The sequence below is a fragment of the Vanessa tameamea genome, chromosome 3, assembly GCF_037043105.1.
Source record: "Vanessa tameamea isolate UH-Manoa-2023 chromosome 3, ilVanTame1 primary haplotype, whole genome shotgun sequence".
Classification (NCBI taxonomy): domain Eukaryota; kingdom Metazoa; phylum Arthropoda; class Insecta; order Lepidoptera; family Nymphalidae; genus Vanessa; species Vanessa tameamea.
This window is the reverse complement of record NC_087311.1, coordinates 8,642,945-8,670,672: the sequence shown is the minus strand read 5'-3', so window position 1 is coordinate 8,670,672 and position 27,728 is coordinate 8,642,945. Positions and strand designations below refer to the sequence as shown.

At 30.7% G+C, this 27,728-nt stretch overlaps 4 protein-coding genes across 6 annotated transcripts; 1 reads left to right on the top strand and 3 right to left on the bottom strand.

Moving 5' to 3' along the window:
• Positions 1–615: 615 nt before the first annotated feature.
• Positions 616–15,859, top strand: LOC113397471 (glutamine-dependent NAD(+) synthetase). Its single transcript, XM_026635855.2, has 13 exons — positions 616–634; positions 9,254–9,409; positions 9,816–10,071; positions 10,253–10,398; positions 10,511–10,760; positions 10,847–11,051; positions 11,209–11,355; positions 11,442–11,590; positions 11,725–11,880; positions 12,564–12,778; positions 12,981–13,203; positions 13,926–14,102; positions 14,669–15,859. Exons 2-13 carry the CDS (start codon positions 9,264–9,266, stop codon positions 14,798–14,800), a joined length of 2,202 nt encoding a protein of 733 aa, XP_026491640.2. The 5' UTR covers positions 616–634; positions 9,254–9,263; the 3' UTR covers positions 14,801–15,859.
• On the bottom strand, positions 1,147–6,710 carry Nna1 (Nna1 carboxypeptidase). Its single transcript, XM_026635997.2, has 17 exons — positions 6,273–6,710; positions 5,988–6,163; positions 5,759–5,911; positions 5,399–5,631; positions 5,177–5,323; positions 4,852–5,107; positions 4,577–4,741; positions 4,079–4,194; positions 3,855–4,014; positions 3,357–3,676; positions 3,048–3,171; positions 2,897–2,974; positions 2,645–2,827; positions 2,418–2,566; positions 2,160–2,336; positions 1,535–1,702; positions 1,147–1,447 (listed from the first exon to the last, which is right to left on the bottom strand). The coding sequence occupies exons 1-17, from the start codon at positions 6,475–6,477 to the stop codon at positions 1,147–1,149; spliced, it is 3,111 nt and encodes a 1,036-aa protein (XP_026491782.2). The 5' UTR covers positions 6,478–6,710.
• LOC113397510 (uncharacterized) lies at positions 15,432–20,963 on the bottom strand. Of its 3 annotated transcripts, XM_064217866.1 has the most exons (9): positions 20,718–20,963; positions 20,619–20,643; positions 19,901–19,975; positions 18,314–18,361; positions 18,053–18,121; positions 17,596–17,643; positions 17,374–17,403; positions 16,964–17,026; positions 15,432–15,891 (listed from the first exon to the last, which is right to left on the bottom strand). In XM_064217866.1, the coding sequence occupies exons 1-9, from the start codon at positions 20,766–20,768 to the stop codon at positions 15,887–15,889; spliced, it is 414 nt and encodes a 137-aa protein (XP_064073936.1). In that variant the 5' UTR covers positions 20,769–20,963; the 3' UTR covers positions 15,432–15,886. The 3 variants fall into 3 exon arrangements, with proteins under 3 accessions (XP_064073936.1, XP_064073940.1, XP_064073945.1); XM_064217870.1 differs by lacking the exon at positions 18,314–18,361 and having other exon boundaries at positions 20,718–20,949; XM_064217875.1 differs by lacking the exon at positions 18,314–18,361 and having other exon boundaries at positions 19,901–19,972; positions 20,718–20,949.
• A 2,791-nt stretch (positions 20,964–23,754) lies between these two features.
• Positions 23,755–25,870, bottom strand: LOC135193893 (uncharacterized). The gene is made up of 4 exons (XM_064218283.1): positions 25,736–25,870; positions 24,590–24,752; positions 24,258–24,428; positions 23,755–23,759 (listed from the first exon to the last, which is right to left on the bottom strand). The coding sequence occupies exons 1-4, from the start codon at positions 25,868–25,870 to the stop codon at positions 23,755–23,757; spliced, it is 474 nt and encodes a 157-aa protein (XP_064074353.1).
• Between the last annotated feature and the right edge of the window lie 1,858 nt (positions 25,871–27,728).

Genomic DNA, 27,728 nt, shown 5'->3' with positions numbered 1-27,728 from the left:
TTGAGGTACTGACTATGGTCATAGTAGAAGGGCTCTTATTAAACACGAGACAAGCCACGGGCCCAATCTAGTTGATATATAATCTGATGAAAATGATTTATAAATCAACTAGATTGGACTAATAGATCTAAGTATAGTCTATAATATTTTGTGTGGAAAGCAGATATCTATTAAACTACAAATAAAAAATAAAAAGGTCCCGCTTTCTGGAATTATTTTTGTTTACAAGAATTATTTATTGGCAGTACATCAACGATGTATGAAATTCGAAAAGAATTAAGTTGGATTTGTAAACAAAATATATGAGATATTTTATAAGTCATAAATTAATGCTTAACGTATTTACAGTTCAATTACACTACCCAGATTGATCGAAAAAGTTGGCGAAAGTTCTATTTTATAATCTACATCAGAGATTTTAGATATATTACTGAAAAAAACTTGAATTAGATTTTTGAAATAATATGTCACTTGTCAATGTCAGATTTCAATTACAAACGACATAACCGCAAATTACAAAAGTTTTGAGTTTATTTTTTTTTTTATTTCTTAATCAAATCTTGCTTTTTTATCAAGATTCCGAGTTAATCAATACAAAACCCTTTATTTTATAAATTTATTATCAATTTACTGAGTGAGTATTCAATTTATATTATTATCTACATTATATTTTATTTCAAATATCTGTAAATTGCCTAATGGTTTTTTATTTATTTCATGATTGACGAATATTTTAATATTGTATGTTATTGTATTCAATATTTTCTTAACTAATATCGCTAAGCATAGTTTTGTTTCTTACACATAGCATGTTTGTTTACATAAGACAACTCAATATTGCTTGTGAATTTTATGGTAGGCAAATGTATCCTTGATTTTAATCAAAGAGAGGTTACCATTAGTATACATTTCAAATGCATTAAAAAAATAACCATAACAGATATTTATCACATATTTTTTTAAATATTTAGAATTACATTTGAATATTTCTTATGTTTCAATAAAGTTTCTTAATTTTGTTTTATGTTTCAAATGGTAGGAATATAAAATAAAATGTATAAGTAAATATAATTTCAAGTTACTTTATTCACTATTGCAATATATTAAAATTAGTAAGGTATGTACTAGTATACAATAAGAACAAAGTTAATTCTTGATTTTAGTCTCTGTTATGTTTTTTTGCAATTTATTTTTATTTAATTTGGACTTTTTCTTGACTTTTTTTTTTGTTCGAATAGATTCATCAGAATCAGAGTTGTCAGATTCTACATTTTGAATTGTTTTTTGAATAGACTTTTTAGTTTGAATAGCTGTCGCTACAAAAGCACTTTTTCTAAAGGTTGACTTAGGAATCTTATTTTGTGGTAAAGGTGGTGCATTCCTGGGTATATCTGTAAAACTTGTATTGTTTATAAGTGAGGAGATATCTGATTTGGTATGTTTTAACCTGGAAAAATATTTTTTATGCGAGCATTAGGTCATTCACATTTTACATATAATGTAATTTTTTGATAATATCTAATTGAATACTTACTTTCCTTTCTTTTTATTTGTTTTAGGTATTTTACTATTTGGTTCAATTATTTCATCTGAAGTTGGCACTTTAACTAAAACTTTCTTTGATTTAAATTTCTTTTTCTTTTTATCGTCTTTGTGTTTCCTTTTTTCACCCTCTAATTCTTCCAATTTCTTTGAACAAGATCTATTAAGAAAAGTATAATTTAAACATAAAATAAAAAAGATGACAATAATTGAAATGTGATTATTACAGTTAATACCAAATATGGTTATATTATGTCCTTTATGTATTCTGCTGTGACATAATAGTTATATATATCGTAAGTGTTATAATATTATATGGCAAATTTTATCATTTTTAATACCAATTCTGGGTGAAACTTCAGTAAAAATATATATAGAACCTTATAACAACTAAAAAATTCTACCAAAATGATATTACTATAGTATTTAGTAGCAAAGTATTATGCACTCTTAATATTAAGTTATTATTCAAAATATTGGAAATGGATGTAAGCTTATCATTTTTTGACACCAAACAAATTGTAATAAGTAAACAAAAATAAACTTTTCCAATTACATACTTAGTTTTTATATTATTAAAAAAAGTAAAAATAAAAAAGTGTCTAATAATTAAATACCTAAGTAAAGCTTCACTGTCTGTGAAATAAGAGTTCATGGCGAAGCTGGAAATTCCCCATGACAGTGGACCTTTTTCCTCATCTTGAACCCCAGTCCAAACATTTTTCCTCAAAGTACTTAGTTTTACTTGTAGTTCTGACGGGTTCATATTTCTGCCTTTAATTTCAGATAAATACCTGTAATATATTACTTAATATATTTACTAATTTTCATACCAATAGAGTTCTACAATAAATATGTTTCAATAGTTTTTATACTTGGGGGGTGGTAAACGTTGAAACTGATGCCATGAAGCAGGATTTAACCGTGACTTGTTAATTGGTTCAGTTACCATTGAGACACTTCTTGGTCTTCTAGATTTCGAAGGCTTTTTCTCACGGTCAGAATTAAATGTTGAATCACTAGTCTGTAAAGTAAGCAAATATTATTTCACTACTTCTTTTTCAATGGAATGAAATGAAGTGAATATCAGTTAAATGATTACTGGTGCTGGAAAAATTTTTAATTCAGGGGGCATTTTTTTCTTTCTTCTCAGTTTCATTTTCGAGGACGAATGTAAATGTTTACGAACTCTTCTTATAGGACTGAGATTTTCTTCAAATGAATCACAATCGGATGATGCATCGGTCATCGCATCCGATGTTAAGTCTATCGTAGCCCTTGATACCTGTAAAATATTTTTTTCAAAAAGTCACTAAGTACTGTTATTTACTATCAACATTTTGTAGGTTCATACCTGTAATGTTTCTCTCTTTGTTTTTTTCTTCTCAGTTCTGTTTATTTTCTCCAATATTTGCCTTTGTCGTCGGGGTTTCTATGGCAAAACATATTTTTCTTTATTTTAAGTTTAACAGTTTTGATTGAATGAATTGACATTCAAAACTTACATCAATTATATTTCTATTGATATCTGGCAAAATTGGGGACGGTGGTGGTGCGAGTTGTGCAATGGTTGAAGTTTCTCTGGGAACACAAGCTTCAGAACTACTGCTGGATGTATCGCCTTCGTCACTGTGTTGTGGAATACGAAAATTAAATTGTAATAGTTGTCGCTTGTGTTTACGAGATCAAATCCGTACTCGGTTGATTATCATATCTAGTTGCTGCCTTAGTCTCAGGAATTAAGACTTAAAAGTACGATTGACAGACCAACAAACTCACTATCAGTGTTAGTTAGGGTTACATCATTTACATACCTTGAATAATCAGAAAGATCAATATTTGTTGGCTCGTCCGCATTAGAACCTTCTTTTAACAAGCGTGTAACAATTTTTGTTCTTAATCTTTCTTTGCTAGGATCCTCATCGTAAAAGTCCAGTAAAGTTTCGCAATATGTACGCCCAAGACTCTCGTAGTCTTGAGCGGAGAAATGCGTTGACATTCTACTACCCAATTCTGATCCTCCGAATGAAGCTTCCATGGTGTAACTATTGGCCACTCCTAACATCCATATTACAACTCGAGCAGTTCCTTCTTTACTACGTTGTATTCTGAATTTGCAATTTTCAAATGAAAACTAAAATATAGATTTATTAGTTACAATCTATTTAAAATTTGAGAAATATTATTGGTATCGAAAAGTTGTTTTCTACTCTTATTTCTAAAATAACACTGGTAACGGTAAAGCTCGTCAATTATAAAAAAGGCACTGATCTATTTTGTCTTTTCCTATAATTTAATACTTTGATATTTACCTTGTCTGCTGCATTCTTATGTAGCATTAAAGGGAATACTTGTTCTTGTAAACGTTTGTCTGAGTTTTTTCGGCTTTCACATCCATAAATAAAGATATTATGTTTTCTTGAATGTGCATGTAAGTCTACATACATTGCCACTCCGCATTCTTCCTGTAACCTATACTAAATTAGGTTTAGAACATACACGCTGCTACAAAGATTTTATGGAAAATTATTGTTACCTTCTTATCATTACTTTTGTATGCCACACGGGAGGATATGTTTCTCTTATAACAGTTCTGTATTGCCTATTTAAGTCTTTTCCAGTTAGCGAACAACGGTTGTTACCAACAATAACCTGAATTTTTAATGATATTTTATTAATATTTAAGACAAAAACAATTATTTAACTTAACCTGGTAATATTAGACGATATATTATTTGATATATGATAAAAGGAAAACAAAATATTACCTATGTTTAAATCGGGCTTCGGGTAATTAGTAACATGACAATTATCGTATTCGTATTTGCAAAGGAGTTCTTAGACTTATACGTTGTTATTCTAAGATTGGCTATCAAAGCGGGCGGTTTCCCAAATGTTTAAAAATCATATTATCGAAATAGCAAGATGCGGTAAACGTGTTTGCTAGTATTTTATTAATTTTCTTATAAAAACCTATATTCACATTACATTATAATTTATAGTATTAGCATTACGTTTAATAAAAAATACTTACACCGTCAGGATTAAGCATTGGCACTAGTTTAAAAATAAATTTTTCCCTTAATTCTCGAGCTTGATTTGAGTCTCCGGTTAAATAGTCCATGAAACCTTTCATCATCCAGGATGAAGGCGATTCGCCGGGATGAACTCTAGCCGTAATTATTACAGCTTTTTTCTTCTTTAATAAGAAAAACAAATATTTTATAAAGGTGTTAATGGTGGATAATCTAATTAATTAAATTTTATTATTACAAAAGATATTATTTACAATATTAAATTAAAAGTTACCTTTGGTTCCATTTCGTTAAGGTTAGGTGCAGTTATGGTCAGATAATATACATTGTTACCAGCTAGAGTTCGACATAGAAGTCTTAGTTTTGAATACGTCGATTTTACTGGATGTGCTTGTAATCTAGAAAGATATTCCTGTAAATCCGAATATGTGTATGGATAACAATGTGCTATATATACAGCATCGTCTGTATGCGGAAATTCTAAATTAAATGTTAGCGTGTAACTTGGACTCTGTTCTTCTTCTTCGCACCTATAAATATTAAATCTATTTTACATAACATACACTTCAAGTATTATTTATTCTAAATAAATTACTTACGTGGAATCGTTCTTATAATAGGCGATATTTTCACCGCAACGTCTCCAACCGATCGAATGCAATTGTGCGTCCTTCGTTGAATACATTAAAGGTCGCATGCCTTCATTATACAGACTTTCAGGCTTAGTTAAATTAACTATTGAAAACCTATATAAAATTAAATGATCAAAATTATAGCTAAGTTACAAATAATGAAGTTTGATATGAGTATTAATTTATTACCTGTACATCATTTGCTTTCTAGTGTTAGACACTCTAAAATAGAACCATTGCATATGTCTATTAGTATAGAGATCAGTACGGAGGTGTAGCTCGTAGTAAGCAGACGTTATTTTAATTGCTTTGGCTAAATTTCCACTTTCAAAACGTGATTCAAAACGTAATTCATCTTCACCCCCAGCAGTCGTACATGCCGATAAATATAGTCGAGATCCCCCCACAGACGACCGACTAAACTGTAATAGTTTGACATGATATTAAGTGTTTTTCATTGTTAGTTTATCGATTGATTTGTGGTTTACGAATAATTAGCTTAACTTGATGTAAAGTACTATTAGTTTAGTTTTTTGTTTGCGAACTCACATAATTCACAGCACTCATAGGATAGTATTGAAAAATCACTGTTCCTGCTTCTTCACCGACCGGTTGAGGCTTAAGTTCTTTACCAGTTGAAACGTAATATGGCTCTGGTGATGCAGGACTCCACATAATATGCTGAATTCTTTCCTCTACAACCTTTATTTTACATTAGTCATTTATCGAATACATTAAAATTTATACACATATAGAAAAAAAAGTTTGGGTTCCTTACTTGGCATTCAGATGGCCAACGTGGTGCCTGCTGTGGGCAATCAAGTTCTTTTGGAAGCGCAAATAAATCTCGTGGTTCTTTCAGTTTGGCTGTTGTTTTGAAAGTCTTGATGTCAGTGTTTATTTCTAATTGATTTGTTTTTATGTTATTTTGAAGAAAGTTAGATATAAATGTTCCTGCAATAAGATAGTCGCCTTTTAAAATACACTATTTGTGCGTGTGTGCAAGAATTATCAACGAATCGTGTCTATAAATTCACAAATGAGTTTTGGTGAATTATGTTACCTTTGTTACAAATGGGAAAAAGAGTAGCTTGTAAAGTTTTCACTTGATCTATATTTGCTATCAATAAATTATCTTGTAATACGGGATCCCTAGTGGGTAACGTTAAAGTGAGCGTCGTGTTATCGACGTATTCTCTTCTCTGTTCCTCTTGTTCTATCATCATAACGTTTTCTTGTGCACACTCAAGTTGTTTCCACCATAACATTTTAGAAAAGTTTTTAATTTTATTTTGTATCGAGGTTGCCAAGCTACATATAGCATTCTGATAATCAAAATCTAAGTTATATTAAATATTCTGTCTCCATGGCTGCAAAGCTATTTAGATTGATTGATAAGATTCGACAGATTTTTAACTGCGTGTAAACTAGCGAATGAAACGGCGCACGAAAGCACACTGAAGTTTTCGTATTGAGGCCAAAAGTTATTGTGATTCGGAGACGAAAGCTTTACTGATGTCATGCTTCGATCGTTTAACGTTTTATCAAGTGATTCTTGACGTCATACAGTATGAGAGTAGGTATCTGACTATACGACCATGTAGCGATCATATAAGCTATGAAAAAAAATCACAAATATACCCATATTGTTATATTAATAAATTATACCTTTAATACATAAATACATACTTATTTAGAAATATAAGGAAACCGCAATGAAATACTCAAATGAAACTAACTTAACATTTAAATCTTTAACTGAACAAAACTTTTTCTTTAGATAAATATATTTACCCGCTTTTCAAATTTTTTTTAAGTGACTATTATGACATAATGTTGGATTATTATTAATAGTACATAATTCCATGAAACTCACCTTTACTAGTTCTTCTTGTAATATCTTTGTCTATCTTATCGGTGTCTAGAAGCATTATTGCCACTATCTGTTTATCTAAAACTATCTTATATTTGCACTTTTAGTATAAAAAGATAAATGTTGAATAAAATTGTCACTGTACACAGTTTTTTTAAACATTCAATTAATGCCTTCAAACTTCGATTAATATTACATTATCAATTATCGTTTTAGTCGCTTATATGTTAACATTTTTTTTTTCTGTATATACCTATTCATTAAATATTAATATTTTAATTTTGTAAGAATCGATTTTTAATCGGATCTGGTAATCATTCTATCAACATGAATATTTCCGAGAAATTATAACTTGCTACGCTTCGACGAAAGCCTGAAAGGTGACTGCACTTCCTCGTAATGTGTTAACTTTGAATAAACGTTCTAACTTCGCTACTAGCTCCCATGAAGCTCTTAAACTGTTTCGTAACACTAAAACAAAGGTTTTTGGTAAAGAATCTTTCAAAGTAATTATAACAGAAAAATTACGAACGCTTTACTAATTTGAAGATATACATTATGTAATGAAGCTCGTCCTTAAGATAGAAACAAATGAATGAATGCCCAAGTTATGAATTATCTGATAATAGTAAACCTATATTATACAAATTCATAGCGTATTCAGATTTTACGTTGGTTACGACTGATTGATAAAACGGAACTTTTTATCACATAATTACCAAAGGATGGAAATAATATTTGTTTCTATAGTAAAAAACTTAGAAAATAAATGAAGTATATTACATAGAATATATGTACGACTGGCTGTCGCTCGCGGCTTCGCTCGCATTTTAGGGTTTGGCCGTCAAATGTTAGGCATAAAAAACAGCTTATCTCCTTCCTTAGACTTGAAGCTTGCTTCATACCAAATTTTATCAAATTCGGTTCAGTGGTATGGACGTGATAGAGCAACAGATAGACAGACAGAGTTACTTACGAAATAATAATATTAGTAAGTATCAATAATTATTATTAGTTCTTTGACAATAAACTTAGAATTTCAGATATTAAATGCTCCACTTTCAGCAAATTGAATAATTCTTTACAACCCCTCAAACTGCAAACTCTTATTTTCACCCCTATTTTTAATATCTTATATATGCTCATTGTACACTATAGTACCTGCGTATATAAATTAGTTGCCAAGGAAACAGTACCAGTAAGTCGATAGGTGCTACGTAATATTCGTGTCTTCAAAGAAAAATCCACTTTTTGGTGCGGGTAAAAGATTTTTGCTGCAATTTAATTTAAGTTTTGTTCATTTCTTTGATTAAAATATCTGTTGTTGTGTTGCCACGAGTTGAATTAGTAAGTTAAAGCTTTTAACTGTAGTAGTGAAAAGTATACTGACTGTCAACTGTAGTTTGGAGTAAAGGTTTTTTATGTTTTCCTTTTTATTTTCTGTATTTAAGTCTTATATGCTTTGAATTTGATCTGTATTCAAATATAATTTTCTACTTTCAAATTAATACATACACCCGTATCCCAACAGTACATACTATAAATATAATTTTGCTAATTGTCATTCGAATCGAAAATATGAACAAAATATTTCCTATAATAGATCCAATACGTGGATGTAAAATATAATAGGTACGTTTCAATCGTTCACTAGTGCCAAGTTGCGTTCGCATTCCTCTTCTTCGGTGCGTAGACCTCTTGTCGGGGTCGTAAGGCATAGGGCGGGGTGATTGGCCGGAACTTGTTACGGACTGGTACGGATCGATTTCGTTAGACTATCTGCCTGTCGTGTGTCACTCATCAATGAACTAAGCGGTTCATGCTATACAGTAATGTACAAATGTTATTGCCCACTACATAACTGATGCGATTTTCTTATTGGATTATGTAATTTCTTCTTTTTCATACCAAGGATGGAAAAAATCTTATTGGTTGATTCCATATGAATACTATTTGTATTCAATCTTGCATGAAGTATTAATGAATCCTTTAAATTTTATTTAATATCTTAAATTGCCTATTGGCAAAAAACTACTGTTTTAATATTGGCTTTGCAACGGTCAAGTAAAACTTTTTTTATATTGCTACAATAAATAATTCATAAATTATAGATATTTTTAAGTACTTAATCTACAACAAATACTAATTACTTAAATATTGTACTGTTTTAGAAACCTAAAAATGGGTCGGAAAGTTGTGGTAGCAGTATGTACATTAAATCAATGGGCATTGGATTTTGAAGGGAACTTAAATAGAATCTTACAGTCCATTCAAGAAGCTAAAGAAATGGGCGCACTCTATAGAACAGGACCTGAATTAGAAGTATGGTATGTGTATTGTATTTGAAATCCTTTTTTTTATGTAATAGGTAGGCGGACCGGCAAATGAGCCACCTGATATTAAGTGGTCACCGCTGTTCATAAACATTGGCACTGTTAGAACTATTAACCATTCCTTACTTCGCCAATGCGCCACCAACCTTGGGAACTAAGATGTTATGTCCCTTGTGCCTGTAGTTACGCTGGCTCACTCACCTTCAAACCCGAACACAACAATACCAAGTATTGTGGCTTGGCGGCAGAATATCTGATGAGTGGGTGGCATCTATCCCGACGAGTTTGCACAAAGCCCTATCATATTAATTATTGATGTTAAATACAGAAGTAATTCATATATCATCGTATAATAATTTATCAGAATGTATTGTATTTGAAAGTAATTTTTGTTTCATAGTGGATATAGTTGCGAGGATCACTTCCATGAGCCGGACACTTTTCTCCATAGCTGGCAAGTGCTAGCAGAATTGCTTAAATCTGCAACTTGTAAGGATATACTTATAGATGTTGGCATGCCAGTCCAGCACCGAAATGTATCATACAATTGCCGAGTAGCATTTCTTAATAAAAAAATCTTACTAATAAGACCAAAGATGATATTATGTGAAGATGGAAACTATAGAGAGACTCGATGGTTTTCTTGTTGGACTAAAGTAAGAGAGCATGTTAACTTTAAAACCATTAAAGAATCAATTGAGTCTATCTGATCTGATTATTTGATCATTAGTGTTTGTAATTAAATTAAATGATTTAAAAGAGTTTGTTAGAACATACTATAATATTTAGATTATGATTGCTTATCTATCTATTTAAATATTATATAATTTTTTACAGGAACGACAAGTAGAGGATTATTATTTACCTCGAATGATCACATCTATAACTAATCAGACAGTGGTACCAATTGGTGACGCAGTTATTTCTACTAGAGACACGTGTATTGGTTTTGAAATATGTGAAGAGTTGTGGAATCCTCAAAGGTTGCTAGAATTATTTAAATTGTTCATTTAATCTAAAACATTCATTAAACTAGCCAAGAAGAATAAACCAAGAAGCCAAGGTTTCATGTTAACTTTTTTTCTTTCTTTCCAGTCGCCATATTCCTTTAAGTTTGGATGGTGTAGAAATAATTTCGAATGGTTCCGGTAGTTACATGGAATTGCGTAAAGCATACGTAACCGTAGATCTAGTTAAAAGTGCTACGTTTAAAAGTGGAGGTGCCTATTTGTTTAGTAATTTGCGAGGATGCGACGGACAACGAATCTATTTCAATGGATGTTCATGTGTGGCTGTTAACGGAGAGATCGTTAGTCGAGGACTGCAATTTGCACTACACGATGTTGTAAGTTTTTCTTGTGGTTATTGTTGCTTGGGACTTATTTGTATATAATATTTTTGTCGTAAATAATCTGACATTTTAAATTCCAGGAAGTGATAACTGCCACGATAGATCTAGAAGATATCCGTTCATATCGTACGCAAATTAGTTCCCGGTCGCATTTAGCTGCCGCAAATGCTCCATTTCCTCGAATAACTGTTGACTTCGCTTTATCCGATGACGAAGATATATATCTTACAATCAGTCCACCCGTTGAGTGCAAATATCTTACCCCTGAAGAAGAAATCGAACTAGGTGATTAAATTTGCATTAACCATAGCTTTTAATCCAAGTTTATAATAAAACCTTTTGTCAATAATGAATTGTATTGGTACAATGATTCATTTGGTATTATTATAATGTATTTTATGGTTATTCAAATTGTTGTTAAATAATATATCTTATATTTTAGGTCCAGCCTGTTGGCTATGGGATTATTTACGAAGGTCAGGTCAGGGAGGATTTTTCCTTCCTCTAAGTGGAGGGGTTGATTCGACTAGCACAGCTTGTATTGTTTACTCCATGTGTACACAGATTTGTGATGCTGTTCAGAAAGGAGGTATAATTGCGTATGATAACTCGTTGAACATAAGTGTTATTGATTGGTATAAATATATGTCAGAGCTGATTTGCATTTGTTCACAGAGAGCCAAGTTTTGTATGACGTAAGAAAGATTCTCTGTCAATCTGACTACATGCCATCTGATCCAATGGAGCTATGCAACAGGCTGCTGGTCACCTGTTACATGGCTTCAGAGAACTCTAGTCAGGAGACTAAGCAAAGAGCCTCACAGGTAATAAATTATTTCAATAATTTTAACAAATATATCAATTTGAATGAAGGTACTGATGCAATAGTATCTATAGACACATACTATTTTATACCTTTTTTAAAGAAAATATAACAAAAAATGTATATTTTTTTCAGCTTGCCAATGAAATAGGTAGTTATCATTTTCCTATTGTGATAGACTCAGCAGTCAGTGCCGTAATTGGTATATTCACAACTGCAACCGGCCTTGTACCTAAATTTAGAAGTAAGGGAGGTTGCCCTCGGCAAAATCTGGCCCTACAGAACATTCAGGTAAAATGTAGTGAAAATGTATTTAACTATTTAGTAATATATAACCCTTCTTCTGGGGTTATTTAATGATTTATCTCGACTATAATATAATATAGTATCATGGCCAAACCATCGAGTCTAATTGATCGGGGATAATATTGTAAGTTAAGGTGATTTAGTATTTTAGAGCGCCTTATTTGTTTTTATTTTTTTATGATATAGGTAGGGTGGGCAAATATCCCACATGAGTAAGTGGCCCGCATCGCCCATACACATTAACGCTATAAGAAATATTAATCATTCCTTATATCTCCAATGAGCAGTGAATAATTTACCGATCAATTCATTTAATTTGCTTTCTATTACCACGTTTGTCTAGTGATCTGTGTATAGGCCTGCAAAACCCGAGATTCCAGGCTTAAACCCCAGATCGGGGAAATTAAATGTTCTCTATAGCAGCTAAGAGTTAGAATTTTGGCAATGTTAACGTTCATGTCACCGAAAACATGTAAAGCTGTTGGTTCTCCATTTCAACCCAGTGTCATTGGATTTCATGAGATGAGGGAAAAGTTAGTGCAATTGTGCTTGCGACCAGCCTTATGCAGTATATATAATATGTGCTACGTACTTAACTAGTCTCTTTTAAGAATGTCCGCTGTGACCAAAATCGGTCAGACCGACATTATCAATTTAATATTTTTCAGGCTCGTCTTCGAATGGTTTTATCGTATCTGTTCGCACAGTTGATGTTATGGGTGCGAGGAAGGCCGGGTGGATTACTTGTGCTGGGCTCGTCGAATGTCGACGAGGCATTACGAGGATACATGACCAAGTACGATTGCTCAAGTGCTGACGTCAATCCTATCGGTGGAATATCTAAAACCGATTTGAAGTCTTTCTTACATTATGCTAAAAGCCGGTAAGGTTTTTTTTTTTGTTGGAATTTAGTATGTATTTATACTTCTCATATTATTTTTTTTTTTTTTATTGAGTCTAGAGATGTTTCATTAGGTGTTATTTTTATCCATCAGAATGAAATATTTTGTAGGTATATATTCTTTTAAGTTCGCAAAAGTCTGTTTTATTCATAATTACAATCTCTTGGTTTAATCATGTTTTAGCTTTTTCTTGCCATCACTGTCTGAAATATTGCAAGCGCCACCGACAGCTGAGTTGGAACCCTTATCAGATGGCCAGATCACTCAGACCGACGAACAGGACATGGGAATGACGTATGCGGAGTTATCAGAGTTTGGGCGTTTGAGAAAAACGTTCCATTGTGGACCGTTTAGTATGTTCCAAAAACTTGTACATGTTTGGAGTAACAAATGTACTCCACAGGAGGTAATATAAACGTATAAAATATTTAAGGGTGCTTGTTTATTTGTATCAAATCTCTTACCCCCTCCTTAGTGTTTTTGGATATACTTTCTATTTTGGAATTACGCCATATATATATCCGACACTTATGTTCGATTACAAAATTAAAAAGAAATTCGTTATTAGGAGTAGTAGAATTGTCTAATGCGTAATTCAAAAGGTACCATTGGCTTGCTACTAATGGACCATAAGGCTACGATTTAAGTATAGTAGGGTAATGTTAAATGGGTAAATGTATATATGATACATATATTATGAAGAGACAAGAGAGCCTGAGAGCCTGGGTTAGAAAACTTACCAAAAACGCCTATTGTTAAAGTTATACTTCCCGCACAGCAATAGAATGACGAAATTTAATCTATTTATTTATAGCTGGCGCAGAGTTGCCTTGTTTCAAAATAGTTCATTTGCGTGTACAAATACGCTTTCCCAAATTTTATTTGTTGCAATTTATGATTGTTCAATATAAGAAATTAAATATGCTATCCATATAAAACATCATATACGAATTCTCATCGAACAGTCGGTTAATCAAAGTATTCGTTGATTGGCAAAAATTGAATTATATTATTGAAGTTTCTTGTCGCGTGTAATGATAGCCATTGATTATTAAAGTCATCAAATTTTCAAAACTTAGTACAATATTTTAAGGCTTATGAATAAGTTCATAAACATATTTTTTTCAGGTAGCGGAAAAGGTAAAGCATTTCTTCCGCTGCTACGCCATTAACCGCCATAAAATGACGGTGTTGACTCCATCATATCACGCCGAGACGTACAGCCCCGACGACAACCGCTTCGACCATCGGCCCTTCCTCTACCGCGTGCACTGGAACTGGCAGTTTAAGACGATCGACGACGCTGTACGTTTTTTTTTTTTTATAAAATAGACAGGCGGACGATCAAATAGACGCCTGATGATAAGCGTGGCGCTATGAAAATATTGACCATATATTTTCTTATTTTTTATGATATAGGTAGGCGGACGAGCAAATTCATTCATTGCAGGTCATTGGTCATCATCGTCCATAGAAAATGGCCCTGTATGAAATATTAACCATTCCTTACATCGCCAATGCATCACCAACCTTGGGAACTAAGATGTTATGTCCCTTGTGCCTGTAGTTACACTGGCTCACTCACCCTTCAAACCGGAACACAACAATACTTGGTACTGTTATTTGGCGGTAGAATATTTGATGAGTAGGTGGTACTTACCCAGACGAGCTTACACAAAACCCTGCGACCGAGTATTATAACGGAACACAAGAATACTAAATATTGCTCCTTGGCGGTAGAACATACGATAAGTGGGTGGTACTTACCCGGACGGGCTAGCATAGTTGAAAATTGCAGCAATCATTGTATATTTTTAAAGTTAAATACATTCTTGTAGAGCAATAAATAACATGAGTCTTTCTGATTCCAGGTAGCACAAATGACTAAAGACAAACGTATCAAACTAAGCGATTCTACTACAGTACAAGAGGTTTCAGGCTCCAACACAAATATCGCGGCACACTTTAATATGCGACGAGACAGGAAGGGAGTACTTATTTAAATATATTATAGTCATATAACAATATACAAAAGTTATGTTATAATATTTTAGTCTATTCCAATCGACGGAGTAAAGATAAACAAACGAACTTACATTTACGGTTAAAAGTTCTGCTATGTTATTCAATACAAACAGTTCTTGGTTGATATATGTTTAATCCTCTTATATCCACTTGGCGATAGTAATTTTTATTTTTTTTCACGAATTTAAATTTCGAACATTGATATCGCGTCAATTTAATGTCTGAATATTTTTTTTGTGTTTACTCCTGTGATTAAAATAAGTATCAATACGTAGGAGTAGTTTGGAATTAAGTATATATAGTGATTAGTATATTGCTTTCAATTTGGTTGTATATAAGGGTATTTTTGTTTACTGATTTATTATATTTTTTTACTCAAGTTCAAGCCATTACTAGTATGTATTTTCGGTAAACTTTAACACATAATAAGAATATTAAATGATTGTTGTATTTGATTTTTACTAGTACGTTGTTATTGATTTTGTTTAATTTTAATATACAGATTATGAATTATACTAATTTAAGTAATCCGGTGCAAAATACTCGTATATAAAGTGATATGTGATGTTGTAAATAATAACATTGTTATGCACAAATTAAAAAATGCTATATATTTATAAAATTTATTTATATAAATAACATAAAATATAATTTGATTTTTATTATTTTTTATTCGCTCCAAATAATAAATAATTATAGTTGATTTTCCAAAACATGTTAACTATTTGCCACAATAATTTAAACCATAAAACAATATCGTGAACGAATGAAGCATCTGTAGCCGAACTAGGAAATATGTATTTTAATTAGCAGCGCCAAATCCAGTGAAAAATATTGTTTGACAAACAAAAGTAGAATTTAAAACAAAATTGATTAAAATAAAAAAGATTTACATAAACTTTGATTGTAATTATCCTGTCCAAGATGCCTCTGTGAGTGCATGTGTTGAGTATAATTAATAAGAAACTAATTTGGATGAATGGATATATCCATATAACATATTAATTATTATATGTTTATTTAAAGTGTCAATAGAATTGTTGGTGCAAAAGGTCGTCATGTTATTAACCTGAAAAAAAAAAAATGTTTGTTGACATAAATAACACAAAAGTCACATACTCAGTATTAAAAAAAAACGAAATAAAAACTAATTAATAAGTCAAGGTGGCCCAATGGTTAGAACACTAGTAACTTAAGATTCCAAATGAAAATCCGGGTAGGCACCGCTTAGTTTTCATGTGCTTAGATTGGAAATATCGTGAGGGAATCTGAAGCCGGATAAAAGTCTATAAACTCGAGAGTTTCCTCTTAAGTACGACTTACGCCCAGTAGTAATTCATGTATGATCGATGTTACTTATACTACTTTATATATTCAAGAGCTATGAATGTTAAAGTTACAAAAATTATTACTGAGATAACATTTTTGGTTAGTCCCTACATGGTGGATATCCGCTGTTTGAAAATATAAATCACGATAGTACAAACGCCTCAATGTCGTACATGTATACTTTAGGCCGAAAAATTATGCTTAAAGGATGAATGTTGGCGTTTGAGATTGCGGAGTTCATTCGTGTAAAACGGAAGTTACTCGATAATTATTGATTTATATATTTCGGCCAATGAAGCGAGTGGGTTAGCTAGTTACTTAATCAATAAGAGACTTAATGGTCCTTGGTCTACTAACTAGCAAGGCCAGAGAACGCTGTTTTTACGCTAGCCGGCTATTAAAGATATTTGGGTTTTTGTCAAGAAAATTTTGGAAATCACGTAAAGCCGTATAAAAAGTACGCATTGGATTATTACGACTTACTAACATATTTTTGCCTTTATAAATACAATAAGCATATCTGAAATTATCAGTTTATATAAAAAAGGAATTAACAACGGAGGGCTTATTCTACCACGCTTCCTTAATCCAGGTTGGTTAGGTTATGATCATGTCGCAGATTTTCATTTGACATAATATGCGAGGTTTCCTCACGATGTTTTCCTTCATCGCTGAGTATGAGATAAATTATAAACACAAATTAATCACATGAATTTACTGTTCTGTTTGAGAAAATTTCAATTTATAAATAAAGTTAGTTTAGATTAGTTAGCATAACTATAATATTAACTTATCTCAAAATTAAAACATACCGAAGAAACTTCCAAACAAAGTTGAACCAAGGGATATTGCAGGATTTTTACTCTCAGCCTTACCTAAAATAATGTGACTATATTATTTACAAACTAAACTAATTTGACAAATCACATGTAAATTTGTCTATGTCTAAATCCCATTGACTAATTAGTTTTATAATTGACAGTACGCCAGAAGGCTGTATGACTAGCCTCTATGCCAAATGACTGAGTAGTAATTATCAGTATGTACTGTAATTAATAGTTAAAGGAGACAACAACTCAAGTGATAATGTAACAGTATAAAAGGCATTATTTTCTAAACTTTTCTTCCTGCACTTAAGAAGGAAAATATATTTAGGCAGACACAATCACTGTAGACGTGTAATTATATTAAATCTGAATTATAATGTACAGTGAAAACTTACTTGCTGACTTTGAAACTGCATCGCTGCTAGCTGGAAAGGCAACTTAATAATTTATTATTCATTCAATAATTGCAATATCATTTTTTGCAAAATTATACATATACAAAATATATTTTATAATTATGATTGTAAAATATAATATTTTAATTATTAGTGTATACAAAATATACCATTTTATTTGTTCAGTTATCATATTTTTAGTTCCTTCACTTTATTACTTACGTGGATCATGTGGTTTCAACATTGACACTACGCCGTTAAGAGGCGAACCTGAAATTATATATTATTATTTATTATTATAAATATAAATTTATTATATAAAAACAGTGATAATTTCGTCCAAATCTGAGTTGTTGCAGCCACGTAGTAGGACTTAGCACTTGCTGGTCAAGCACATTTATCAAAACCGATCGGTTCTTTTCTAATTTCTAACTTATTAAGATTTTATCGTATTACATATCATTTTGGCTTGCCAGTGATAATTTTGTTTTTATAGTAAAAGATACAAATAAATATTTATATTTGTTGACTTTTAGGCAGAATAGTTTCTATATAATTGTATTTAACTGCCATAACTTTGTCGTTCATAAGAATACTGGAATTAAGTATATTTTGATTTTGATGTATAATTAAATTTAGAAAAAATGCAAAATTATAATCAAAATTAAAGATTACTTACTTATCGGTTTCATTAATGTATCCATTAAATCTTTGCCTTTACTCATCATATCAGCGGGATTGAAAATATCTAAGAAATTAGAATAATTTAATTAGTGAAAAATACAGGTGACATAATTAATATTTTTATTATCAAAATATGAAGTTAAAACAATAAATAAATAAATTTATTGAAATATTCTTGGACATCATAAAGACAACGGGTAGTCTACAGTGACGGATTTAGCATTATATATTATATCAAATGAAAAGAAAATGTCACTACTCATTTTTGATAAATTATCCAAGCCAGGAACGGATGGGCTATGACCTATTTTTAAAATATATTTAAGTATAAATCTTTCAATTTTATTGCATAAATATTGTATATAAATATAATACTCGCAGGAAACAAAAACGTACTACATATTACATTTAAAAAAGTTTTCTTTTTTATATTTTGAATGAGGAACGTAAAGAATATACTCTCAGACGGAAAAGCCTTTACGGTTAATATTGGTGTATAATACTTATTTAAAAATACTGAACGACTGTAGTCATCAAAACGTTCTTAAAGTCCTTTCAACTGTCCTTAAATTGGTATTAAATCGTATTTAGCCTTTGGATGTTTGGATCTTGGGTTTTTTAATTGGATGTTTTCTTAAAGGGCTATTAGGAAGGATTACCTTTATATTTATTATATTATATATTTGTTTTAACGTGAAGTAAAAATATATATAATTTTTTAATAATTTAATCCAACGTCGATCGATTGTTTCACGTATGTAAATCAATATTTAGTAACAATAGTCACTAAATTCTTTTATCACATTTTACATAAAATTTTGACCAGCAGCAATTACGGTTGCCATAAATATTGTTCCTTCTTTAATTATAGTAGTAGAATTAGAAATACCTAGAATTTAAGGGTTATTTTTATTACTTTTATTTCATTTACCGTTAAATTAATTTCGATTTGATAAAATTATATGGTTATTTGTATTAAAGGGTTAGTGACTACAATTAGTATTCATGCAATCTGAATTAGGTTGTAAAACACAATTTTTTTTATTGATCAATGGTTGCAGCGTTTGTATACTGAATGAGCCGACAAGGTCACGTATGGTGGATAAGACACGGAGGAATTGGATGGGTTTAATTACAATGTCAAACCGTACATAGTTTAAAACAACATTATACTTGAAGTTTTATAAATAATATTTAAAAAAAAATATTTTAAATAAATATTTTGATAAATATTGCGTTAGTGAAAAAATATTTTAATATCAATGTAATCCCTCATCGTGTTAGCACCTAAAATTTTCTATTTTTATTAACATATCACTATTAAATAATCACTAGTGATATAATTTATATAACTATCTTAACCACACAACTTCAATATTTTCAGAAATATTATCGTGTATTAATTAGTCTAGTCAAATTATTAGTAATTTTTCTTAAGGTCTTAGCCCGAACTGCAAAATTTTACGCAGTAAATTCCGTAGCATTCTGCGACACATGGATATTGTATGAAGCTTGATAAAAGCAAGCACTTGCGAAAAAAAAACCGCGCGATAATTATTTCGCAACTATGTTAGAGTTTTGTCCCAGAATACACCGCCTTGAATTTTCACGAATGTTTTATGCATCATGGAGAGGTATATACCGCTGACCGCACAGCGGAAAAAGAATCAAATGGTGTATGGCGGGCGTTTAAAACAGTAGGAATTTTATTCGCCGCGTGTTTGTGTGTTTGAAGTAGTATATAGTACGTGGACGACAAATCGTCAGAAAAAATATCAGGCGACGAAATTTCGCAGGTACTGTTACCTCTATGGGAAAATGAGTCATATTTTTCTTCGCTCACCTTTTACAGGATTCTTATCCTTTACAACATCAGGGGCAGCTGTACTTGCATCTTTTACGGCATCTTTAATGGCTGCTGATTAATTGAAAAAAAAAATGTATTAATCCTAAAATATAGAACTTAACACTGAACAAGAAGTGAGATACTTTTAAAAATACATATCGTATAAGTACGAACATTTGTATGCATAATATTATAGCCGTAAATTGAAAATTATCATCTTAGGCTTAATTAAGTAAATGTAAATGCCCCACTGCTTGGCTAAGACTAAGACCTCTTGACAAGGGTCAAACCTTGTAACTGAAATTTAAACCAATTTGAAATTTTACACATAGTGTTGGTGATGTTGACAAAAACCTTAATTCGTTTAAAATGAGATGAAAAAAAACAATATACATTTTTTTTTATAAACCTCCTTTTTTCGTATTATATGTAAATAACACAATACAACGATAGTACCAAAACATTTTAACATGATATTCTTCAAACCACGGTTTAAAAAATAAAATATTCTTTACTGAAGTAGCGGTACAAGTATATATAACATATGTATATAAAATATAAAAGCACTTCAATTGTTTCGGTATGGGATGTAACATGGGATATTGTAAATTTTGTATCTATTTCATTACTTTATTTTATAATTTAAAGTTTATATCTAAAAATCCGCTTATCAGTTGTTAAAATAAAATCTTATTTAGTATTTTAATTCGCTTACCATCATCAGCGGCTGGATATGCACACTGTAAAAATAAATTAATATTTAGTGTAATATTGGTTTATCAATACAATTATAGAATACTGTAAAAATCCTTACTATTTGGTCACTTAAAACTGCAATGAAAACTAATAACACAAATATTTTCATATTTTACGTTTAAACTTTACCGTTTTCACAGGTAAATGCTGTTACACTAATAACCCGCCCAAATTAGATGTTACTTTATACGGTAAGCCATTGTGTGTACAACTGAGCAAATATATACACAGTCTAAATTGAACAATTGGAAATTATTACTATTTGGATTTATGCTAAGCCGACAACATGGCACGTATCTTCCATTTAACTACAACCGTCATAGTTATTTACGCTAAGATTCGAAACGATCAACTCTAAGTAAACGTTGAAAATAAGAGTCACGTTTTTTAAATATTTTACGAATTAGTAATCTTAAGCTACCTACTCTTAATTTTCTCCATATGCCAGTGTTCGGTATAAAATAATCTCAGGCGCCATTTTTTCTTTGAATGCGTTTCGATTTCCATAAAATATTTAACATATAAACATACGGAAAAGCTAATTCATTATTATTATTTACTTCATATAATTATAAAATGATTTGATTCTATTTCACGCTTGCGTTCGTTTCGCATAATTAAACGTGTTTGTTCGTTAAATGAAACGACTCATTCGTTTCATTGAATTGAATTGTTTACGTTACAGTGTCATTTTTTAAATTATTTATTGAAAAGACTTGTCACTGGCTATTTACTTCCATCAAAACGAAACAACAGTACACATTGCTGTTTGGAGTGGTTCTTGAGTGAGTGTATGCTTGGATAATATGTTATGAAGGCCACCTGATGGTAAGTGGTCACCACCGCCCACAGACAAAGGCGCTGTAAGAAATATTAACCGTTCCTTGCATCACCTATGCGCCACCAACCTTGGGAACTAAGATGTTATGTCCCTTGTGCCTGTGATTACACTGCCTCACTCACCCTTCTAACCGGAACACAACAATACAAAGTACTGTAATTTGGCGGTAGAATATCTGATGAGTGGCTGGTACCTACCCAGACGGGCTTGCACAAAGCCCTACCACCAAGTAAATCTACATAAAGAAACTTGTAGGTATAAAGTTCTAATACCAAGTAATGTGTTTTTATATAATAGCAAATAATTGTGGGAATAAAACATTGCGAGGAAACCTGCGTACTGGATGAAACCTACCGCTATTTACCAATTTTATGTGATTTTATTTTCCTAATATATACATATTTGGCTTGTTTGCCTATCAACGCTATACTTGTTATAGACAGCTATAGTCTGTTACTCACCACTGCCTAGTTTAATTTAAATTATTTTATAAAAATAAACAATCATGTAACAATGTATAAATATTATATTTAATAATGATTAGGTAAGAGGTCATCACCTCCTATAGATATAGGCACTCTTAGATATATTAACTATTTTTACATAAACCTTGGAACTAAGATGCTGCGTCCTTGGTTTGTATTTAGTTGCACAGATAAATCGTAAAGAATTGTCAAGCGTGAATGTGAATTTTTCCGTCGAGAAACTTATTATTTTTTGGTTTTAATCAAACTCGATTAATAATGATCGAAACTTGTTATTGTTACGTAAAAACTTAAAATTAAACTAAACTTGTTTAATGTTAAATATTCACACAATAGTTTATATTTAACTTAGATCTGGATTGCCAATGTAAAATCAAGTTAAATATAAGCAATTTAGCATTAAATCTTAACGTTATGTAATAATCCCCTTATAATAATATCATTCCCACATCGTCAGTCTTTCGTTTAGCCACTGATATATTGAACAATTCGTTATTGCTTGATCTAGTCTCACGGGAAATTCTTACAACTCCCTCGGGTATCATTATAAATGCCGAATTATGTGCCTAATCAAACAATTAAATCGTTGTTTAAATTCATATTTAATTGCCCGTTTGTAGATACACGTTCATTACGTACATCTACAAACGGGAATCTATCATATGATAACGAAAGTCCAATTATTGTAATACGAGATCAACGATTTCTGATAATTATTACTGATAACATTTAATGGAATATCTACATAATTATGAAAATATTATTTAATATCCATATTTATTTTTTCCAAGTAAGACTAGAAACGAGCGATAGTAAAAAATCTGAAAATCTCAGTCCTGTATTAATTCGTACATATCAGCCATTTCATTTAAATGGTTATATTGCCAGTATTGTAGAACCTACAAACTTCTTTGACTAATCTGTCATTTGACTTGGTTTCCTACTGTCTGCCTAATATCCTTTGGACAAGGCTGGAACAGAAATACATATCACCTGAAGTAACAAGAATATTAAATTTTTAAATGTGCTGTTATTTACATTACGACACGACGATGAGTCAGCTCAGGTTTCGTAGTTTCGGCGTGACGCATATTTGCAGGAGCGACCATCTATTTTTTTAATGTTAATTTCTCGATTTATATTTATTTTATTAGTAGCATTGTAATTTACTGTTACTTGGATAAATAAGTTATTATTATTATTTAAAATTAAATACTCGTTTTCAAATCGCAAAGGCTTTTATAATAATATCACGCCCAAAAACTTACTCTGGAACTTTTCAGTTAGAGAACACAAAAAACATCTCTTCATTTATTTCTATATCTTTTATATTCCTAAAATTGAATAATATTATTGTGTACATTTAATGTTAGCTTAGTTGTTCATATGTACGTATATTAGAATTTTAAGTAGTAGATGAAGTACTGTGTGTAGTTTTTTCTAAATATCTTTCTAGTCTATATTATATACTGTTTATTCATGAATATGCTCTTACTCGTCTTTGAAAAGAATAATTGCTATTTAATTTAAACTTTCGAATCTACAAAATATTTGGGCACTTGGTGGAACTTTATCTTATTAAGACGAAGTTTAGTAATTTGATTACTTATTTCAAAGCAGCTTTACAATCGATATTTAAGTATTATCCTATATGAACTACCTTCAGTGTTGTTTCGTTTGTTATTTCTTTATTATTTTGTGTGAGTTAAAAATAAAAATAATAAAAAAGTTAATTTTAGACACGAGTATTCAAAAATTAAAGAACATTATTAACCTATACAATAAAGGGAAAATTATTTATTAAAACAACAAGCCTACAATAGTTTCCCAAATAGGTGTACCATTCAGCTTCCAAGTTGTGTATCAAAACTCAACACTGATTTTCATTACTGCCCTTTTTTAGTTGTGACGGGCTGCGTCAATTTAACTTTATTACAACATATATTTACATGTAGTAAAAATATTAAAAAAGATCAAATAAATATAAAAAAAATATATATTTAAGGATCAAATAAAAACAGATACCTTAGCCAATTATTTAATGAAATAGTTAGTTCTTAGTTTCACGATTAAATTCGTAAATGTGCACGCAGAGATCGCATTAGAGAATATGAGCGACTTTTGTAAATGCTAATGTTTATATTTAAATTTTAGTTTCTGAGTGCAATATAGACTACAAATGAATAAAAGTGCAGCCGTTCAGCAGTTATAAGTAATAACTAAAAAATAAACGTCTGATTTGTTGTACTAATATTAAAGGTTAGCGGGTTACTTTTCGACGTAGATACTGATATATGCAACTGTATGATAATGTAGATCATCATTGCTGTTATAAGTTTAATAAACATTCCGGCCGTGGCTTCGAACATTCCATATACAGAAATAATGGGACTTCTTGTGCTTATTGTCATGAGAATGCTTCCAGCAAGCTGTATAACATTCGCTGCAAACAATAATATATTAATTTATGAATGAGGTGCAAGGTAAACGTTAGCAAAATATCAATTCATATTATTTGGCGAGATTGTATTTAAAGAAACAAGGGGAGAGTCCATAGAGCTAATTGTAAACGAGGTTTATTGGTTTGTATACTTTAAAACTTACGAGGTATCGAATTTTTTAATAATATGTATGTACATATAAGTTTAGTTCTCTCTATCTCTTCATAAAATATGTCTAATTGTATAAATCCAAAAGACGTATATACCCAGCAAGTTATGACCCAGTACGGGGAATATATATTGGATCCGTTTATCTTATTATCATTCTGCAATGTAAAAGTACGAGTATAATCATTTGTTAAATGAACACATTGTATTTATAAAAATACACACACACGCACAAAACATAAAACTAGTCTAAAACGATTTTTTTGCATTTTATTGTTTTTTAATTCAAAAATAGTTTTTTTTTTTTTTTATAAATCTATGTTAGAATCATTCCTGGTTAAAAAGTCATATTGACAACAGATGATTGTTTTAAAAGTTAGCATTTATTATATATTATTAAAATAAGCTGATGAGCTTCATCTTCAGAATTGAAGAATAAATCCTAACTTACCGTATACAAATAATGTTCAATTAATGTCTGCACCATTATTAATGTAAATGTTATTATTGCCAATATACTTGCAAGTAACTATAAAAAAGTACTATAATTAATATATATATAAAATTATTAAACATATTATTTCCAGAAGCTGAGAACAGGACATCGAGTAAAATTATAATGCACAGAGCTTGAGTTTGATATTATAAAACTTCAAAGGCAACAGTCTGTAGGCTAAGGCCTCCTCATCTGATGAAAAGGTTTGGTAAAGAAACATTAGGCACGCGAAATTTGTATCGATCTTTTCTGGGCAATCATTCCCGGGCACTTGGCTTCTTGTTTTATATTACATCCTTTAATATTATTATTGGATAAATATATTACTAAAGTCATTTCGTGTAATGAATGTTACTAATAAGATTAATTCTACAAATAATCGTCTTCCTCACATAATATTATAAACGCGAAATTGAGTTATGAGAGATTATCGATTATCACCTAACCTTGGCCCCTCATCTGTCGAATCTGAGGCCGGAAGTTATTGTATTACATAACTGAATTACTAATAATAAAAAAAATCATGAAAGCAGTAAAAATACTCACAGGAAATCTCAAATATATTTCCGCAATGCGTAGTTGAATGAAAATTTTTTTTAAAGCCTCTGTGTAATATTTGTTTTCAACTCTTTTCTGAAATCTCACCCTCTTGTCTAACTTCTCAAACCAATATAATCCATCAAAGAAATAGTGCTTTGGAAAGTAACCAGGGTCTAATTTAGCTAATTTTATTAAAGCAACATTGAGATACCGCACTCTCATCGATAGCGATACAATCATCAAAATACTTGTATTGAAGTAATAAAAAATTGAGGTTAAACTGATAAAACAAAATGCGGCAAACTTATTGAGCCAATCTATTAATAAAAACCAGACAAAAGTAGTAAATGTTACACTCTGAATAAACATTGATAGAAAAAAAGAGGCAATGTATGCTTTCGCTACAATGTCTCTCATAAATTTTGTTTCCTCTACGCTCAGAATAACATCAATATCAATTAAATGATCAAACATTTTTATTGCAATCTTTCGGTTTCGCACTGAAGTATTAATCAAAACCAAGTTCTGCGTTAGTATTAATACTAGTATTATCAAAGGCTCAGAAACTTTGTAAGGTTGTAAGTTTAATGTATTAAAGTACAAATAAAAACCGACAAAGTTCCATAAAATTAAGTATGAGGCGGTCCAAGATATGCTGGATATCTTTGTTGGAATTATTTTTCCATTTTCTGCGTGAAATCTTAACAATCCCGATATTTTCAACGGTATTAAATATACGCTCTTCATTTTATCTTTGTACTCCCTTTTAAGTTTTTCTTTTTGTTGGTTCATTTTTTCGTATGTAGTGATGGACTTGGACGATACATTAATACTACTCGGTATAATTATAAGGTTCTAGATAGGTATCAATTTTAATGAATTCATAAAAGCCCCCTGGGACACAACTATTTCTATGAATATTAGATTGTAATTGAATAAACCTTATGGTTTAAAACTAATCATAATATTTTTTTTTCTCACAAAATCACTTTTGATTAGTAATTTATTAAACTTAAATGTAAAGTTACTACAAGTCCGAAATGTAAATTCTAGTTTGGAGTACTAACAAGAAATTCAGTTGTAACTTTTTCATTTCCTTAGGTATATTGTGATTAAATACAATTTATCTTGTACTAGATGTCGCTCGCGCTTTCGCTCACGTTTTAGGGTTTGGTCGTTAGGTTAGGTGCTAGGCATAAAATAATAGGCTATGGGCTTGGAGTTTAAGCTTGCATCATACCAAATTCGATTCATAGTGGGTTGTCCGTTGTGAATTTAGCCTTTTTCAAGAGACTTTTTAAAGGGATGGTGAGCCAAATATTTATCTATTACTTAAACAAATATATTTTACAAAAGTTTAGTCTTTTTTTAACAGAATCCTAAATAAACATCATCAATAATATTTGACATATTATTTGTTAAAAATACATGTTTTCTAAAATTTCTATATTGAAATATATAATTTGTGTAAACTGAATTCTAAATTACATTAAAAAAAAAAAATAGTTGTAATTTATTTCTGTAAGCTCTACATAAACGAGCAGGTTACCTTCTATAGATGGTTTTGAAACAAAAATAAAATAACCCTTATAATTTTTTAAAAAAATAGGAATGAAAACCTAGCTAAATGCACAACATTAAGCTTCAAACTTAATGTAATTTCTACCAAAATACTTCATGAACCGAATAAATACTTTGCCATTATAAAGTTTGAGTCGTTGATTGCTGTAAAAGTTTTTTTTAATTTAAATTTCGATTGATTATAAAATTATATTTATTTCTTTAAAAATTACCTATTAACATTGAAACGCAGCGCTAAAATTGGCATACCTCGCCGAGCGTTCACAAAGGGAAGGTTATTTTATACGGAATGAAATTTTAACGAAAGGTTACCTCTTGGTATAGCGAATACCTTTTTTCAATACTTCAGAAAGTATTGATGTATTTATTTTAACTCATATTGAACTTTTTCAACGATAAAAAAATATATTTATTTGATGACAATACACTTTAACCGACTTCAAAAAAGGAGTTTCTTGACGCAAATGTAATTTGTAAAACCTAATTAGGTATTCTATCTTACCACCTAACATAAATT